Source organism: Typha latifolia, chromosome 4, assembly GCF_019914945.1.
Source record: "Typha latifolia isolate L0001 chromosome 4, TyphaL0001v2, whole genome shotgun sequence".
Lineage (NCBI taxonomy): Eukaryota > Viridiplantae > Streptophyta > Magnoliopsida > Poales > Typhaceae > Typha > Typha latifolia.
The window spans coordinates 6,899,281-6,919,669 of record NC_133089.1 but is presented as its reverse complement, the minus strand read 5'-3'; the positions used below and the strand labels follow the sequence as shown (position 1 = coordinate 6,919,669).

Here is a 20,389-nt window from a genome sequence, read left to right as displayed (position 1 = left end):
GCTGAGTGATTGATACTTGTAATTCCATCCATTCTGTTTTATGCTACACAGTCAAAAAGAAAGAGAGAAAAAGCAACTTTTCGACTCAGAGATCATCCTCAACTTATCTTTCAAAGTACATCAACATATGTGTTTCAGTAATATCTCACATTTAATAAGGAGCTAAACAAATGGATAGAGGAAGAAGACAATGAGAAAACAAAGTAGAAGATCATTGATCTCAGAGATAATCCCAAGACATCAGCAAAAGTTACACAAGGAATAAAAGATAAAAAATACAACTGTTAGCTCGTCAATTCCTTAATAAGTAACAAGTTAAGCTATAAGAGAATGGTGGTTAACTCCTTTATACTTTATAATATAGCACTCACCTGCAGATCTCAGCTTGAGACATTTTGATAGACCAAGGTGTGGATTTTAATTATATGGGTGGAGATTTTATAATTTAATTGACAAATAGGTATGGCGGGATTTGAACTAAAGACCTACTATGATACCATGTTAACTCACTCGACTTACTTTTACTGTATTTAAGTTTGGTTACCAGAAATTACGCATGTTCTATTTCTTTCTTGTGCATGCCATGATTTAATTTGTTAATATTTATGCCATGCCTAAATTCTCAATATGTTTATTGAAAGTTTGATGCAAGTGATGCATAAGGTGGGTCACCTCTAGAATATTCTGAGTAGCGGAAATCTTTTATCAGTAAGTGCAGATAATATTTTTATAAGACAATAGCTGAAACAAGAAAGGTTAAAAGCACAACAAAACTCAAGAAAAGATTATACTTACAGCAACCCTACCCTAGTAATTACCTTTGAAATACTTTAAAAAAAATTGGAGTGGATAACCATGTTAGGTAAATTGTAATTAGCAAGCAGAACGATCTCCACAGAAAAATGATAGAATAAACAGGATACAATAAACTATTCTAATTTGAAAATTAACATTCAAAGATATAATTATCATGAATAAATGTCTGGTTAAAGCGAAATATAAGAAAGTACGGAGTATCTTACAGTCTTAGTCTTACAAGGAGGAATGTAGAAAATGTTGGATGCAAGAATATTACCTGAAATAAGTTCCTTTGAAGTTCCTGAATCTTCTTTTGAAGAGCTTCATTCATATCCCTCTCCAGTAATTGTCTCTCTTCTTGCTGGGAGAGAAGCAACAGCGTTGCTACCTGCAGCAGCATACAAATCAACCAGATGAACAGTAATCTAATAAATCTTGGCCTCCCATAAAATCAAATAAGAGTTAATATAGAATTCCTTTGTGAATAACCAGAGTATGTATAAGCTACACAAAATCAGCATTTAGGACTTGTATCATCATTTTAACTTAGACGCTAAGGACAAATAAAGATAAATGTAGGAAGAGGGGGAGAAAAAAAGGACCTTCTCTTGCAATGCTTGTGCAAAGGCTTCTGACATACCAAATGTTCCATTACTGATGCTTGTGGGGAGACTATTCTGAGAGATAAAAGCATTTAATCAGAGAGGCAACAGAGAACCCAAAAATAAAATATGTTGATAATAATGGAAGATAAGAGTTTCTCGGTATGTACATTTGCTAGATCTGCGACTTGTATCAAATATCAACCACAAAGAACTAGCTATGATGTTATCTACAAACAGACTTCAAAAGTTCTTCATGATGTGACCAGATTTTTCTCCTTCAGATTCTCAGATATATTTATCTGAAAACTATATTTATATTTAATGTATTGATGTGGACACCAAGGCTCGCATCAAGTATCTTGTTTGCATGAGAACTCGTAAAACTTGGGAGATCTGATGCAACTTGTCTAGGACATAAGTTTTAGTGAACTTTGCTTAATTTTGTATTCAAACGATGACCAGATTTTTCTTCTTTGGATTCTCAGATGTAATTTAGCTGAAAAATCAATTCATATTTGCTAAATAACTAGTTGACCCAGAAACCTAAATTGTTAGATAACAAACTAACAATATATAGCATAACTTCAACACTTTAAGGCATCTTTCTTAATTATAGCCCTTATTACACCACACGTGGATAGATGAAAGATAATAGAGTTTGCAGCCACTTCAATGCACAAGAAATAGGGATTAAATGAGGTTAGACGAGGTTTGAACTTGGGACTTCAAAAAACCAAGCTCTGATATCATCTTAAATAAGGAAAAAAAAGGCATTTCCTCTATATAAGAGGCCGATTATGCAATTTCAGTAGGTGATGTAGTCTTAAAAGATGATAAAAAAAAATATCCAATTTCTTCTGGTCCCTAAGCTGGTTGGTCCTACGTAAGGAGGGCAAGGGGCAGCAAATGCTGTAGCAGCATAGACAGCATTTTTCAGAATAATACTAGCTTTTCACAAGGGAAAAGTTTCTCCTACACAAATGGGGACTCACCTAAAATATCTATTTGTAATCACTTTATCTATCAAACATGTTTCTTTTCCATTATGATGCATAAACCCTCCAATGGTAAGCCCACAAAACATTACTAATTGACTGCTATAGCAAGTCGAATTAGCAGTAGTTGTTTATTCAATTATTTTGCAGTCAGTTAGATCAATGCATTCCAATTTCCACCCATTTAAATTATATAAACTTTCTGAAATTTCATAACACTTCAATCAGTACATTAAATGCTTTAGGAAACCTGCTAATACGGCCAGACAATATGAATGATCAAACTGTTCAAAAGCAATTTATTGAAAGTGTCTTCAGCAAAAAGCTTTGTGGGTTCCTAACTCCACCCATTTCAATAATTTAAACTTTCATTAATTTCATCATACTTCAACCAGCAAATTAGATTCTTTAAGATAACTGCTAAATGCTAATACTGCTATATTCCAAGGAGGATCAAGTTGTTCACAATCAATATATTAAACACGTCTTCAGCTTAAAACTATTTGGTAATGGATTAAGCAAATAACCAGACTCAACTACAAGAGGGAATTTATACCAAGTTCTAATGAAAGGAAACTAAATTTTTATTAAAAAGTAATGAAGACATTATGAGACCCAATTTACTTGAACAATGTCTATTGAGTTATTTAACAATATTGAGGAATTAGGTAAAAACTAAAGAAGAATCTCTGATGAAGGTACTTTTTTCTGTATCACTAGAATTATTTTGATCTTTCTTGGGGGAAAGAAAATGAGAAGGACATTTGTTCAGCTCTTGAGGCAATGATATGTCCCTGCCACTTCCTACAGTATATACTCATTGCAATGCAGAAATGAAAAAGAACACAAGAATGACAAGGTAAAAGAAGACAAGATTAACAAGAAAATATCAATAAAGGTGGTGGACATAAGAAAAAGAATACCTTATGCAGATCAATAGAATCAGCATCAACATTTACATGAACATCCCTGCATTCAGTGTCATCATTTTGCTGTTCTTCCCTAAGACCTTCAATATTTAGTTCAGATCTGATATGAATTTGACTCAACTTGTCTTGCACTTCAGTGATAACTGCCTTCATATGAGACTCTTCTTTTTCTAACATTTTCATGATTTCATGTCTCTGATGACAGCAAAAGTTTTGAAGCACAAATAATCCATTCCTAAAGTAGTCCTCAAACATAATCTGCATTCAAGATCAAGGATCAAAATTTTATAGAAAAAGAAAGTGCTATTTCCATCTGGAAGACAATGATAGCATACTAGCTTTTTCTCCAGAGACCGGACGTTTCTTTTTAAATGATTTTCAATTTCAAGTCCCTGTACATCCAAAGTAAAGCACCAGATTAACAAGGAAATTGTGTAGCTAAATGTATTATACTTTTCTTTCTTCTTTTGTCCCTGTAAGTACTTGCATACCATTCGCAAGTTGCTTTGAAGCTTATCAACTGAATTTCTAAGTGACTCCTTCTCTTCTTCTAAAGATGCCTGCAGACAATGATGTTCTCCTAACATAAGTAGACCTTGTATAGATACAAAAACTCTAGAATAGAAAAGGAAACAAGTTGAAGAGAATTCATGTGCAGCAAAAGAAATACCAAAGATGGAAAAATAAGCGTCAAGATAAAAACAGCACTACATGTAATATAGATCCAACAGCCAACACGAAATAAGGAAATTATCTGACAATTCAAACATACAGATTCATTTAATAGACCAAAATAAACTTTCCAATAAACAAGTAAAGTTGCAACTTCACAACATAGAGTCAAATGCTACTTTTACAATTTCATAGGCATATATTAGATGAATTTTCAATCTTGATCAACGATTTCATACTAGAATTTTACAGAATCATAAATTAATCACATGGCCAGGAAGATCAATATATAAGCTAGGGCGCTGAGAAAAATAAAGCGCAATCACAACTTATATGCTTTCCTTCACTTGAAGAGTTGAAGTACAATGAAACTATAAATTAAACAGTTTTCAGATTCAATTATCCCAATTGGACAGGGCAGAAAAAGCTTTCAGCACAAATAGAGTGCTACAAGAATAATAAAGTGTTACTGGTAGTAACATTAGAACTTTAGAATAAATCCAACCTTGAGAATATATAAATGAACTAATGAAAATTTTCATTCTATGAATCATGATCACTGCATATTCTTGATATGATATTTTTTGACAAAAGAAAAAACAAAGCCAGAAGTCCAATTTAAGAGTAAGTAGTACATTAGTGTCTTAGCTCACCTAGCTGACACAAAAGACATTTTAAGGAAATGGCCTAATTTGATTTCAGGGATATGGTTAGCATTTTCAGAACATGAGAAATGTAAGCCAAAAGTATAACAGTGTAAATGGCATTTAGTCATCCATATGCAGACATAATATCTGTTGGATATTATCCAAATCATGGAAAAAGAAGATCCTTACTGATTTAGTTTAAGAAGAACAATCAATAAAGAAGCTGTCCTTGAGCAGCTTGTTGTTCTAAATAACTGCTTAGTTTGAGCTTGTTTTCAAGTTGTTCTCAAGCAGCTGACTAATACTGCTCAAAATTTACAATAACCTTACTGGATATAAGTATATTACTTTGTTCCACAAATAAAATCCTACTGTTATTATTATGAGAACTTGTAAGATCTTAAATATAAAAAATGAAAAGTAGCCATTGATCTGATTTATTATTATCTATTATATCCATAACTTCCCTCCTCAATTCTCAAATTCGCATATCATCAGCAGGCTGCAGTGTCCATCTTTAATTCATTCTTCTTTCTCAGGAATATTTGTCTTTCACAGTAAAAGTTACATTAAAACAAAATATACAGGATAGATTAGAAATATATCCAAACACTGAAGCCCCTCTTCTCTCTTACATTTTAACATAGTCTGCCCTTTCTTTCAAACAAAAGAGATTCAGCTCTTTCTCCTCCTGCTTCTTCTAGTTGATTCTTTTTTCTAGCATATTAATCAGGACAAAAGCAGAATCCACAGTGAAACTAAGCCCAATGTTTAAGCCATGGATCCCAATTTCGGCCAATCATGAAATGGGTTGAACCTAAACCAGTCAGGCGATTGGTTTCGTCTGGGATCGGCTGAAACTAGTCAAAACTTGGTTGAAATGAGTTTTTCTGTTTTTAAGATTCAGATCGGATCTGATCTAAGGAACATTAGTAACTGATGTCCCCAGCTACCTTCTTTTCTAGTTTTTAGCTTTTACTCTCTACCTTTGGTATACACTCTTCTCCCACTCCTTAAGTGTCCTCACACTTCACTGACCTCTCTCTCTCTCTCTCTCTCTCTCTTTCTTACTATTTAGCTCATCCTTTCTTACTATTGTAGAACAACAATGAATAGTCTCTTTATTTCACTTTTGCGGTAATAATTTACGAGCATAGAAATTGATTTAATCTAGCTCACAATTCATCATAATTTTGAGTGTATTTTTTTAGTTTTTAGGTTTCATATGTGAGTTGTTTTTTTTCTTATTTGTCACTTTTTTCAAATATTTTAAAATTTATAGTATTATTAATAATATTTAAAATTTTATAAAATTAAAGATAGTCTGATTCGATACGAGCAGCCAATATGACCAATATGTATCGTTCTTTCGGATAGCCGATCCCATCGAAACATTGGTTTAAGCATTAGATTTAATGCCGAAACTTTCATATTATGGCTTTCCTGAGTCTATCAGAAACAACAACATATTTTAGTTCATTAGAAAAATCAAACTACTCCGTTTGGAAAAATAGAACGAGATAAAATATCTTCAGGAATTTTTTGTGCCTTCTAAAATGTTTCCCAAGTTAAATCACAAATATGCTACTTTATGTGTTGTAACAAAATAAACACAGCCTATTATAGCTATTCATAATCATAATAATTAAAAAATTTAAGAACTATACTTAGAGAGGTTACAAGCATTTTGAAGCATTTTCATTTGTTACTTTAGATGGCATCTAAGGCATGCCGATGAGGACACGACACCTGACATGTCAACCAATGTCAAACCAACATGGACTTGTGTTGAGTTGTGCTAAATTCATGTTGTAATAACTAGAAAATTTTAAAAACAAATTACAGGTGCACGTCCATTATTCATCTTCTCCCTCTCGTAAACGGTTGTGAGAGAGAGGAGTTTAAATTCCCATCATCGCAACTAACCCTAGTTTAATTCCCATACAAAAACACTTGGCCCTACTCCTTTTCTCCCCGCACGCCATCATCACCATCTTGCGTATCTTTCTTCTTCCTCCTTACATCATTGAAACAATCGTTATCAAAATCGGCCATCGAAGCATCATCAAAACGAGCTGAGACCATTGCACAAACCATTGGTGAGTCATCTTCCACTTCATACAATTTATTTCAATTTAATGGAGTATATAATAATATAACCTCATTTTCCATATGGTTGGCTTTGTCAAGAAATTCCGTCGCCCAGCAACTTTGGGTCACCATAGGCCAGCATGAGAAGCTTCGTGCAGGCATCCCCATGCCATGGGTACCAAGAGTACTCTAGCTTCGGGAGAGGCTAAGCCATGTAGACTCCAGCCGAAAGGATTTCGAGTTCGACAGTTGTCGTTGTCGTTGATCGCGTCCAACCTCCCAAGCAAACTACCCTCTTTTTGAGTAGTAGTCATCATTTGCAGTTGCTTTCATAGCCTTGTTGGAAAAATTGAGCAACACCATGGTCGTCTACCATGGAAGATGCGTTCCTTGTCGTCAACCACCTTGGCCGACGTTCTGCTATCTCTTGTGACTCACCGTGGTGGTGAGGTGTGATTCGGAGTTGTCAGTTAGGACAGCCATCGGCTGAAGCTGTTGATAATTTCTGCCCTTGCCATCGAGCTATCTCCCTCTCCATCCTTGTCTGGCTCTTGCTTGAAGAAAAGAGAAGGATGAGTGAGTTCATCCCAACCCAAGTCGAATTTGGGTTGGGGTGAGTGGTTGGTTGGGCCAGCAGTGCCCAACCCTTTTATTAGCTACAGCCCAACCTAAGTATGAGGGCTAAATCTAGGTTGGTTAGGCTAAGTGTTATTATGTCAACGTATTATACTTTATGCTATGTTATACTTCATACATTATTATTCTTCGTGCTATATTAAATTCTAACTCAGTGCAATATTACACTTCGAAAAAATGTTAATCTTAGTGAAAATAGCAAATATATTGATCATCAGTAGCTAGCGAAATAATAATTGTGAGAAGATAGGACTTTTAGAACAATCTCAGGCTAGATATTCTTCGTGCATCTCCCTCTGGTGATCAAAATCTACCTTAAAATTCTAGGAACAGATATATTTCTAATTATATAGTGATCTATTTAGGTGAGTCTGGTGGAGTTAAAAAACAACCCTAAATAAAACTTAAAATCTCTCTTATGTGACTTTAATATCTTTTAACAGTTAGTAAAGTATATTACATAGTGACATCTCTCAGTGACCCTAACCAAATCAACTATGAGAAAAAATTTTGTGCGTTATCTCAAGGTGACTTCTATGTGGTGAAAACGGGCACAGTTATAAATGAGAAATATGGCATTTATTTGATATTTAGAAGTTCTATATAATAAATCTTAAGCATGTTGTCAATTTTTTATTTACATTGTTACTTTATTGCCTTATTATTCTTGTTATGAGCATACTTATTATTAATTGTATACTATATTTTATTAAGCCTTGGATTTCTAAAGCTATACTTATAGATTATGGATTTTATTGGCTTTTGGGTGGATTGATCCACTGAGCTAAAGTTATTAGCTCATAAAGTTCCACTCTTACATTTCAGGTATTGGTCAATGTGACACTTGAGCGTGGTGCACCAAGACTCTACCTCCACTTAGAATTTGGTTTTTTACTTTTAGTTATATTAGTTGTTTTTGTTTTTTTTTTTTTGAAAATAATCTTGTAGAATTAGTTTTATTTAGGAAGACATTGGTTGTCAAATTTGGATTCTGTTATTATCCCTTGGGAATTTTATTAATCATTGACTTAGAAATAGTAGTTTATACTGAATTTCTTTATATTGTGGATTTAGAAGTTTATTTGTTAAGGCTTCGTATATCTCAAGCCTACTAGGATACATAACTAGTCATAATTCCGAACTAAAGTTGTGACACATGTTGAACTATCATAGCCTTGCCCTAACTCGTGCTAATCGGTAAAGGTTATTTTTTACACTTTAAAAACTAATTTTGCGTGTACAAACGATATATCTAGTTTAATTTTACTAAATCTATTTTTTGTAAGGGTCTTTCTATATAGATCCAGCATTTTGGTGCTAATATCTATGAAAATACTTTTTAAAATGTAGGAATCAAAGGAAAATTTTGATTTTCCCAAGAAAATCTCCAAAATTTCAAAAAATCTAAAATAATATGTTAAATTTATTCAAATTGGGCCTAAATTAATATAGGAATATGTTAGATTAACTCCATATGAGTTAATTTGAACCCAAATTTTATAATTTTAGGAAAAAATTTAGCATAATTAAATTTCCCACAAAATTTCTCAAACTTCAAAAAATCAGAATTTAATATATCAAATTCATTTAACTTGGGTCAAAATTGATATAGGACCATGTTAGATTAATTGCATTCAACTAGGTTTTACTTTTAATTATTAAACTATTGTCAATTAATCAATCATATTATATGTTAAATCATGCTTTTACTTGACTATTGTTATATCTTTGATAAAATAAGTTATTTATCATATTATCCAAGGATAAAAAATTCTAATGTATGATTAAATACATATATTTAAACTAAAAATATGTATAAAAATATTAAATAATAAATTAGAGGCATGCCAAAAGAATGCCAGGGGCGTGTCCCACGCTGACTAGCATGTGCTGTGCTGACAGAGTATCAGCACGACAATCCTTGATCTATACAATAGAAAATACATATCAACTAAGAGAAATATAGTGAGATGCATCAATATTAGTGACGGCAAAGTTATCCAATATTCTAACAGATAAGTGATTGTAAGCTTACAATGTACTTTGAAGTTGAGGTTCCTTGATCTGTACTAAATATCCAACTGTCTGAAGAATCATCTAGAAGGCAAGAACATTTCTCTTCCAATGTAACATCTGAAGAGCAGCCAGTCTCTCTTTGACGAGCCTCATAAAACTTTGTAATAACCTGGAAAAAAAAAGATGACAAAATACAGTTCTATAAGGAAAAGGACCTCATAAACTGCAAAATGAATGACAACATATGCCAGACATAATGAGGTAGCTAACCAAATTTGGTGGCTACACTAAAGACCATAATACATGACAACCAAGTAGGAGAGAATTAGATCTAAAGTCAGAAATTTAAGTAGAGGATAGCTGGCTTGATCATTGTCCATGGATGGAACTAGTAAGAAGTAAATCTCCGATTTCATAAACATAATAGTTCATTTCCTGTTTCCACGTCAAACAAGGAAATGGAATAACCCTTTAGTTTGTTTTGTCTGACGCTATAAAACTTAGGCTTTATCTGATTTAACGTAAATCATAGATACATTATATAACTGTAAAATATATACAGGAGGACACGACAGGCATAAGAAAACCATCTTAATATCATGTTAATCAACAAATACAGGTACATGATTTAATAGAAGATCAGATGCTGTACAGATAAAATTAGTTATGCATAAAGAATATAAATAAAGTATCATCAATCAATGATCTAAAAAGAGATTGGCCGGTGCATAGTGGCTTGGAGGTTCCAACAGAGACAGGTCACAAACCTAAAGCTGATCTCTAGCAATCTTTCTATCTAATGTTTTTACATTTTTTAGGTTGTATAAATTACATAATATCCGATCACAACTATGCGAAACAAATACAGTTATAACTGTACATACCAAAATAAAGTATTTATAAGAATCAATAGTTTGAGATAGGAACACTAATCTTAAACAGAAGTAAAAAAAAAAAATTACACCAATTCAATAGATAGTTTTTGTAAATTCACTTCTCCTGCTTAATAGTCAGGGATAGAAGTACTGGAGTCATCTATTAAAACATTTGCATCTGCTTCCTTGTCATCGTCCTTCAACAAATCATGATATTGTATTAATAAATCATAATATGCTAGAATTAGATGCACGGGCTTAATGTTGCATTTGATGGCCATGAAATGAAGATGAACTAGATCTGTACCTTCAAAGAAGATTCATTTAGAATCTTTAATTCCCTCAATTCCATCTGCAAGGCATCATTCAACCTCTTCTCATCAAGATATTTAGATTGAAGTTCCTCTATCCTGGCAATTATATAAGCATACATGTCATATTCAGTCATTTTAATCATCATGCATTACATGAAATCAGAACATTATGAGAAATATGCTTGCCCAACGCTGCCAGCTTAAATGAAGACAATTCTAGCCTTCTGCAGCTAATTTATTTTTTAAACAAGGAATATAGTGATTATCTGCTTTCTGCAGCTTAAGTGATTACTTTTACATAAGGAATATGAGAAATATCCTTGTCCAATGTTCTGCCAGCTAAAGTGAAGACAATTCTAACCTTCTGGAGCTAATTTATTTCTTACACAAGGAATATATTGATCATCATGTCACCTGTCATAATGCCCACCATTCACCACATGCCATAAACCACCCTGGTTGTTGTGTTTCTGTCATATGCTTGTTTAAAAGATTGATTTAATCAACTCCTCTACTACTTTACTACATTAGGATAGATATAGCCAAGGTTATACATGTGGTATTGGTATCGGCCCACCCAAAATAATAATACATATTTGTTGTTCTGAATATTATATATACTATATGCAATATCAGTTCACACTATTTTTTAATTACTTAAATTCTAAAATAAATATAATCCAGGAAAATCATCAAAATTCAGAAAAAATGTGATACGTTCACGTTCAATAACTAGCTCAGCTAGGCTGAAGCAATGGTTGGGTAGAGTGTTGTAAGAATCAGAAAAAAAAAATTAAGGGTTGAGAGAGGAGCACGTGCAACCCCCTCCCCTCTCCCTTTCCGGCATGCAACAAGGCGCAACAGAATCGGTCGAATCCAAATCTATTTCAGATTTGGATCTTTGCCCCATAAATTTAAACTCTAATTCTCTCTCTCTACTCAACCCCCCCCAGCCTCCTTTTCCCTTTCCTTCTTCCTTACCGTCGGAATCACGACGTGGGTTTGGCCCATCGGAGCATTGCCGGTGTAAATTGGGACTATCACACTCCTCCCTGGTGAGCCCTCTCTCATCCCTCTAGTTTAATTTCAGTTTAATAAAGTGAATTAGAAATACCTAATTTGGGGGATTTCGGCTTCGCCGGCAACTCTTGCCGGCCGGCGGCTTCGGGCTGCTGCTACTCGTGCTCAAGAGCTTCAAGCTGTTGGCCTTGCGCCATGCTTGCCTTCTGGGTGAGCCCTCGTGGCTCCAGTCATCGTCGGCTTCGGAGTCGGCCGTCGGTGGTGGGTTCTCCTCCACCTCGTGCGGACGACAAAGAGAAAGAGAGAGAGCCGAGAGGTTGAGAGTGTCGTGAACTGCCGCCGGCAGGGGTCGCCGACGGTCACTCTCTCCCTCGATCCTTCTCTTTCTCGCGTCGATCGCGAGAAAGAAGAAAAGGGTTGGTTGGGCTCGGGTTTAACCCGAGCCAACCCCTTTTTCTTTTAAGTTTGGGTTCGGGTTCGGGTTTGAATTTCGGATCCACAGACCCGACCCGAACTAGTTAAATTGGATGGGCTGCAGGTTGGCTCGTAGCCCAATCCATTATTTTGGCTGGGCCTTGGCCCAGCCCGATTAGTTTCTTTTTGGATGGGCTGTAGATTGGCCCGTGGCCCAATCCATTATTTTGGTTGGGCCTTGGCACAGCCCAATTAGTTTCATTTTTTTTTTGGCATAGCCCAACCCAATCCAATGGGTAATTTAACCCATTTTAGTTCTTTTTAGTTTTTTTTAAATTTTAGAAATATTAATATTATTCAAATTAAAAATTTTATTATTATTATTATTAAAGGTAGTGATTTCTAGTATGTGAGCTAGAGATTTGAGATTTCGGTTGTCTTGCCTAGACTCAAGTGAGTGGGTTCACTCACATATTTATTTTTTATTATATTTCATATTTTTGTCAGACCATGAAATTTTCTGTGTGCAAATTTATTTATTTCGTCCTTACATGCAAATTTAATTATTATATTTTCTGTGTGCATTTAATCATTATACTCAGTGCATCGCCATACCTTATGCAAATATTAAATTTTAGTGAAAAGAAAAATGAGACTAGTATTGATACGACTTAGAGAACAGCCCCAGTATAAATCGCTTGCGATTTTCCATGGTAACTCAAATCTATCTGGAAGTCTAGGGGAAATTCCTAAATCAGATCACTGCGGTGACTTTCTTAGATGACTCTGGCAGGGTTAGGGAACAATCCTAGGATGAATGAGAAATTTCCTAGGTGACTCTAACTTCTCTCAACGGTTAAATAAAAAGACAAAGTATGTTGATCACATGGTGATACCATCTGATGACCCTAACCGAATCAGCTATGAAGAAAAGTACCGAGCGTCATCTCAAGGTGACTTCTAGTTAATATGGATCCACAGGGTTTAAATCCATTGAGACATATGACAATTTAAATATTAAAAAGATGTTAATATGTTGAAACTATGCAAGGTTACAAGTTGTGACTCTCTATTGTTATCATTGTCATTATTTAAAAAGCATGCCTATTGCAAATTGTTATGTATATTATTGATTATTAGTCCTAAATTTTATTTTATTCAACATTAATAAATTTTAGAATTTATTTAGTTTTCGAGTGGATTCCACTCACTGAGCTATAGTTATTGGCTCATGGATTCTTTTTTTTTATTTTTTATCTATCTCAGGTAATAGTCAGCGGGGCGACTGAGCGAGATGTACCCAAACTTCACCTCCACTTAGAATCTATCTATTTACTTTTTCGCTTTTTTAAATTTTATGTTTTAGATTAGAAATTAAATTTGTTTCGTTTAGAGACTTTAAAACAATGACATTGTTTCATAATTATTACAATTAGTTTAAATTTAATAAAGCAGATCTTCTTCATTTATTTATGTATTTTTGCCATCGTACATGTAGAAAGTATTAACAACGCTTCGTGTATCTCAAGCATATTGAAATGCATGGCCAGTCATGATTTCTATTTCGAGTCGTGACAAGTATGGTGGTGCAGTCTACCCATGGGATGGTGGTGGTAATTGCGGTTAACTGAGATAAAGGTGGTAATGGCGTCGGCAGTATGATAGTGAAGGTGATAAAGTAACAAGGAAAGGAAGAGAAGGGAGAAGGAGACCGTTCCTAAGGGTCTAAGGGGTTTGGTCAAACGGAGGAGGAAGGAGGCAGCGACGCTAGGGCTGCCGTGGAGAAGGGAACTAAGGTTGAGCGAGAGAGAGAGAGTTAAATCAAGATAGTTCCAATAATCAATAATGAACCCAATGCACACCACAATGCTTTATAGGTGGCTACCGGTCTTAGCCGATGTGGCTAGCCCAACTGACTGATCCGACTTAACTCAATCCAATAGTCATAAGCAAATAACTAAAACATCGAGACTAAGGTGCAAATACAATAATCAAATGCAAAATAGAAATTGACTAGGGCTAATCCCATCTGCTCTAGCGCGAGGTGGTGGGGTCAGACCCAAAACGGAAGAAAAATAAGAAACTACAGATTACTCAAATGAGATAGGAGCTATATATGAAGAGTGAAAATACTTAGAAAATGGTGTGTGACAACCACAGCAAAGGTAAAAGGAAAATACTACTGTCATACACTGTTTAATTATTTGTTCAAGATTAGGTTAAGGATTATAATTAACAATGTTATTTTGCTAGCAAGTAGCAATCATAGTGTGTATCTGGAATATTCTATAATCATTCTTTCTATCATGCTTATTCATGTAAGTCTTTATCCAATTAGCAGGCAGCCTCTATTTTTGTTTCTGAATAAAGAACTTCTGTGTGTAGACAATCAATCTGAATACCAAAGTTGTGGAGATCAGTGTAATAGCACTAAGACGTGCCAATAATAGTATTGGTCCTATTGGATATCCTCCAGAAGCCAAGGATATAATTTGGCAGCTCTCTGTTGTGAACTAAGTGGAAACCTTCACTTGACTAACATTGCCATTCAAGTTCACACATATTTAATTCCATTTCTAGTCTCAGACAATGTTATCAAAATGCATCTCTAGACTCTGAACAATAGAAACTCCCATACGTATGATTTTGTGAAAATCCCAATGAGGTTTCATTTTGCTATCCTTGGAATAGAAAGAAATAAAGATGATTCTGTATTTGCTTTAAGACACTTCAGTCATAGAATATTACCTTTCCTGAAGGTTGACAAACTTCTTTGATATAGCTTCCTCTCGTTCTTTTGACTTCTCGCACTATAAGAAGAAAGAGAAAACTAACACTTTAGATAAGGGATTAAGCTAATATAAACTATAATTCCCCTTAAAATTATTTGAAATTAGAAATACAATAAAGACCTCCAGTAATGAGTGATCTCGTTCTGCAAATGCAGCAGCTACACAACTCTGGAAAAACTTCACCTGTTTCTCTGCTTCCTTGTTCTGCATTTTAATCCAAAGCTGGAAACTCATGAACCTACCCAAACATAAATAGTATGACTGAAGGGCTTCTAATTTTTTAGGAGGATAACTGCCCCCTATATTAGAACTTTTACATATTTCCTTCACTTTGCTAATCGTAGTAATTGTATATTATAACTGTCATCCTTCAACAAAATTAGATGACCTCAGAAAAACAGATAAACATTATAAAATTTTAGAACATCAAATTACTGTAATTTGCCACTCATTGTTCACGAGAGCATCCTATTGATTCTCTAAATATTTGCAAACAAATCCCCCTAAAATAGAACGCTTTAACTCGGCAAAAACGAGCATCAATATTCTGAAAATCCATTCATGCAGCCATTTAGGGAATAGAGTTAGATGTTTGCCTTGATGAGGCAAATTTTACTATTACCAGGGTACAAATTCTAAAAACCAACAAAAGACAACCAAGCAACAGAAAAGAGGCAATAAAAGCCACTAACTTAAAAATTAAAATATAGTCATGGTTAAACCATATGGTATATATCATTATGTTACTAATATATATTGCCTGAAAACCTAATAATAGCATGTTTTCTGCATTTAAATTTAAAAAGGAAAACAAACATAACCTTGAACTAAATGATGCATCACACTCCCTGCCATAGTGATGACCTATTAATGAGACTAGTAATCCTTCTTAAAAATTCCAAATGGAATTGTTTTTCTGATTTCCAACAGCCAAGTTCTGCTTAGGAGAATGGCTTTCAATAGAAATCAGATAGGTTCAAAAGGACAAGATATGGAAGTCGAATTAATTGAATGGTGACTAAGTGCTTTATTTTTCGATGTCTAATGACTATGTTCTCCTGATTCCTTAAATAACTGTTACAACTTTGATAAAAATGTGTAGGATGTATAAATTTCTAATGTTAGGTTTAAGTTTAGTAGTGAACTTCCAAATCAAGAAAAAATTTGCAACGTTGTAGAATCAGACATTTTGTTATCATGCTTCCAAAGAAATGAAAGAAATTTGGGGGTTGGTGCTACAACTGGCAGATGTGCATTTTGAACTTTATGTAGTTCAGTTACTTCAGTCAAATCAAAATTTTGCAATATTGTAAAATCAGAAATTTATTATCATGTTTCTCAAGAAATGAAAGCCAAATTTGGGGATTAGTGCTACAATTAATTAGCAGATGTGCATTTTGAACTTAGTTCAATACGAAAAAATAGGACTATATTTTAAGTTGATACTTGGATTTTAGGATGATTACTCATGACAGAGAAAAGGTTTTTGTTCTTTGAAACCATGAATCAATTTCTTTTTGCCACTGCAGATGAACAATCATGTAAATTTAAGAAAGAGAAATGTATTTTAATGAGATGGACAATAAGACTGAAAACAAAACTAAGAAAGACTGATCCTCTAGGTAAATTATGTAAAATTGTAAACCATTTTTACTACATCTATAGAAAATAGAATGACGAGAAATGATGAAGTAAGAAATTCAGGCATGAAAGTTTACAGAGAATCAGGGAGTATGGCGGAAATGAAAAGGTGTTAGAACTAGAAATAATTGAGAAGTTTGAATGGCAGATTGGCTGGATAAAGGTACCGTGTTTTTTTTCTCTCCCAAGATAGTCAATTTGAAATATAATATATCAAGTTGATTTTATGCATCTCAACTCGGCATACGTAGAAGCAAAATGAAATAGCATTCAGCACTTTAATGACAAGTACTTGAACGATTAAAAATTAAGAAGTAAATAAGCAGCTATGAGAAATTAGAACATAAAGAGTACCTTCAATATTTCAGCACTATGCAAATCAGAAAGCTGGCTCTGAATATTATAAGACAGACATTATAAGAAAGAAAGTTACAGACAAAACTAATTATGAAAAATGTGATCATAGAATATGATACAAACTTTAATTTGATAAGATTCAGCAAGCTCCTCTTGAAGATTATGCTTATCTCTCAAGCATCCAGCTAACTTTTTCTGAAGGTTCTCAATCTCCTGCTCCAAACCAGCTATCCTGAATCCTGATAGGACTTTAGTCTTATTGAAGAAATTTATACAGTAAGCACTACGAGTAAAACATATGGTAGATTCCTAAGCACCTCTGGAAATGCATTCCAGTTGCCACAGCAAGATAGCTAGGTCCAGCTTGTTGCATACATAATTGCTCAATATCTTTTCTAAGCTCATCACGTTCTGCAGGAAAAAGAAAAAGTTAGTATATATTCAACATGGCATAGTAAATAAAGAAGGTTGAATTTTATGGGAGCATAAGCGTCCAACTAGGTTGAACTTTCCTGCAGGATTTCTAGGCCAAGGGCAGGTGACCTAAAGGAGAACAACGTAGAGGGAAGGAAGACAGTAGCTACAACAGGATACTTATTTCATCTTCTTTGTATCATTATTTTCATCACATTGGAACAAAGAATTATAAGGTAAAGGATTGGCCCAGTATCAACAGTAAAATTAGAGGTATAGGCCATTCAACTCCTGCTCTGACTTAATTGCTACAACCTAATATAAAAGAAAAGGATTAGAAGAAGATAAAATAATGAAAGAAAATTTATGATTATCAGGATTCTGAATCTGACAACACCCCATTCCAATAGCCTGACAAGACAAGCTGTGCTGGGTGGCGTGGCTCGGAAACTCTGGTCATGTAAATGGCAGCACAAGGGAGAGACAAAGGGAGGACCGAAGAGTATCAACTAGGGTATGGGCGAAGAGAGCCGGCGTAGGGAAGGGAAGATGGCAAAGGAAGAGAAGTTAGATGGACGGAAAGGATCTGCGAGATAGATGAAAAGGTAGAATATGTATTAAAACATATCTGGTTAGGTAGGTTACAAAGAAGATAAACCCTCATAAAGGTTTGTTGGATTTTGCATGATACTGTATATGGTTCGAAGTTTAAGTTTTGATTGGTTTCGGTTTTAACCCCTAGAAGAAATGATTATTTAAGCCTAAAATTGAATGGTTTTAATCTATTGTGGTCAAACGTTAAAACCAGACATCTTCATAGTTTCGACATTAATTTTCATAAGTTTCAGCCATTACTGTTACATCTCAAGTGAAACTTCAAACCCTTAGAGTACAAGGTTACAAACACTTAGAAGCAGTTGGTAAAAGAAGAGGAAATGTTTTCAAATTTAGTTTTAATAGAAAATGGAAGAAAATTCATGGAGCATAGGAGCTTTCTAAAGTAGCAATTTGATATCTTCACGTAATCTATGTAATAACGAGATAGACAATCATGTGACGATTCATGTTTGCTTCTTGGACCAACATGTCAATTTATACAACGTGAAATAAAATGGTTCATAGAACAAGGAGGTTGAATGTAAGAGACAATACCATGTTGAAGTTGTTCAACCCGTTTGATCAGTGACTCCTCACTATTTCCTTTTTCATCCATTTCTGATTGTAAAAGGATCTAAAAATGTTAAATTTCATCATTTCTAAAGCAAGAATCAATTGCATATCTTGATCACTAAATGAAAACACCAAAGTAAAGAGATAATGAAGTGATTCTGAATTATGATATATGAGAGGAAAATGTAAAAAGAATTTCCTATATTGCTAAAAAGAAGTTATATAACAATTTATAGACCACTGCTAATTCGTCAACTCAAAAGGCAGAGTTGATATGTTACTCTAATAATAAAAAAATCACATCTATAAAGCACGGATAAGGATACAAGATACGGATACGGAGATACGGCAAATTCTCAAAAAAAAAACAGGATACAATAGGTCTAGGATACTGCAATTAAAAAATTATATAAAAATATTATATTCTAATGACAACATATACATGTGTATGCGCAAAAAGAAATTTATATTCTAATGACAACCTATACATAATATTACATTCAATATTTCAATACATCTATTATCTACATAAGTATTTAATAGCAAAAATGAAAGTAATAAATATCAAAGACAATTAGACGAAAAATACATCAACATTCAACAAATAATGCACCAAAATGAGAATAGTAGATATCATTGTATTCAATATGAGCAATTCATAGATCATAGCACTAAAAATATGAGCAACTCATTGGCAATGGTACTGACTTTAGCATGGAGTTCTTTATTTTTAACTCAGCCTGCTCCATTATCCTTTTCATCTCCACAATATGCTAACTATTTACTTAAGGGCATGGTTTGATTCCACATCCACTAATTCTCATCACATGAGTCTTTACTCTATAATAAGATTCTTTGTATATTTGCTGACAATAATTGCACTTAAACTTCATATTCCCTCCTTCTCCCATCTTTTCTAATTTGGCTACATATTTCCAAAACCGAGCACTTTCATCTACCGCCACACTACTAGTACTAGAACTCATACTTCCAGTAGTCATTTATCTGTGATAAAAAGAAAACAAAACAGAGAAATTCTAAATTCTTACACTATACTAATATAATTGTTAGTACTAGTTCTAACTGCCACCACACAATACTAATATTTAAGAAGATGAAACCACATCATTCAAATTAAATATAACTAGCTGATCTAGGAATCTAATAAAGCAATAAATCTGAAAATTCAGAATTGTAATACTTAAGCAACTAGAGAAGGTTTAAAGCAATAAATCTTTGAAAATTCAGACATGCAATGCTTAAGTGATCATATCAGAATTAATTAAACTGTAAATAAGGCAGAGAAGATAAATCCAGAGAAGAAAATCTGCACAATTTTAAAAGAAAAAAATTCAGAGAAGGGAGAAAAAAAACTGAGAAAAAAAAAGGTAAAAAAAGAAAAAAAAACTGAGGAAAGTTACTTAAACAGAATTTAAGAAGGGGAAAGTGGAAGAAATCAAATGAAGAAAATCAGAGAAGAAATTGAGGGAAAACTGAGAAGAAATTGAAGGAAAAAAGAGCTAGTTCATCGAGAGAAGAAATGAACAGAACATACCGTCGTCGGCTGGTTCGTCGAGAGAGAGGGGGAGAAGGAAGAGCGGCGGCGGCGGCTTGTCGAGAGAGGGAGAGAACGGAGAGTGGCGGCGTCGTAAGCTGGTTCGTCGAGAGAGAAGGGGAGAACAGAGAGCGGCGGCGTCGTCGTGGTCTAGAGAGAGAGGGAGCAGCGTCGTCGAGAGAGAGAGGGAGCGGCGGCGTCGAGAGAGGACGGGGAGCGGCGGGCGAATGGGGGTGGGTAAGTTAAGTTTCTTAACGGGTTTATAAAATTAAATCCGCCCGATTACCCAAATAAATTCAAAACATATCCAAAACATATCCCAGCCTATTCAGCCTTTATCAACTCCCCCTATCTAAAAATAAAAATTAATTATTTAAATTTAGGATACTCCAAAAATATATCAAATATAAATATGAGCTGGATACAGATACGGCCGTATTCACAAAAA

At 34.2% G+C, this 20,389-nt stretch overlaps 1 protein-coding gene across 9 annotated transcripts in view; it reads right to left on the bottom strand.

The window, feature by feature from the left end:
- LOC140787632 (uncharacterized) overlaps nucleotides 1-20,176 on the bottom strand; it is a 44,899-nt gene extending 24,723 nt beyond the window's left edge. For 4 of the 9 annotated variants that reach the window (XM_073136654.1, XM_073136655.1, XM_073136660.1 and 1 more), the window contains exons 1-14: nucleotides 19,942-20,146; nucleotides 18,369-18,431; nucleotides 17,120-17,213; nucleotides 16,926-17,034; nucleotides 16,800-16,838; nucleotides 14,925-15,008; nucleotides 14,761-14,822; nucleotides 10,572-10,674; nucleotides 9,409-9,558; nucleotides 3,819-3,887; nucleotides 3,663-3,719; nucleotides 3,322-3,585; nucleotides 1,401-1,475; nucleotides 1,076-1,186 (exon numbers count right to left, since the gene is read on the bottom strand). In XM_073136654.1, coding sequence (XP_072992755.1) covers nucleotides 1,076-1,186; nucleotides 1,401-1,475; nucleotides 3,322-3,585; nucleotides 3,663-3,719; nucleotides 3,819-3,887; nucleotides 9,409-9,558; nucleotides 10,572-10,674; nucleotides 14,761-14,822; nucleotides 14,925-15,008; nucleotides 16,800-16,838; nucleotides 16,926-17,034; nucleotides 17,120-17,213; nucleotides 18,369-18,429 — 1,278 coding nt within the window. In that variant the 5' untranslated portion in view covers nucleotides 18,430-18,431; nucleotides 19,942-20,146. Of the gene's footprint in view, nucleotides 1-1,075; nucleotides 1,187-1,400; nucleotides 1,476-3,321; nucleotides 3,586-3,662; nucleotides 3,720-3,818; nucleotides 3,888-9,408; nucleotides 9,559-10,571; nucleotides 10,675-14,760; nucleotides 14,823-14,924; nucleotides 15,043-16,799; nucleotides 16,839-16,925; nucleotides 17,042-17,119; nucleotides 17,214-18,368; nucleotides 18,448-19,941 lie in introns of those variants that run through there. The other 5 variants (XM_073136657.1, XM_073136653.1, XM_073136659.1 and 2 more) reach the window with 5 other exon arrangements.
- Between the last annotated feature and the right edge of the window lie 213 nt (nucleotides 20,177-20,389).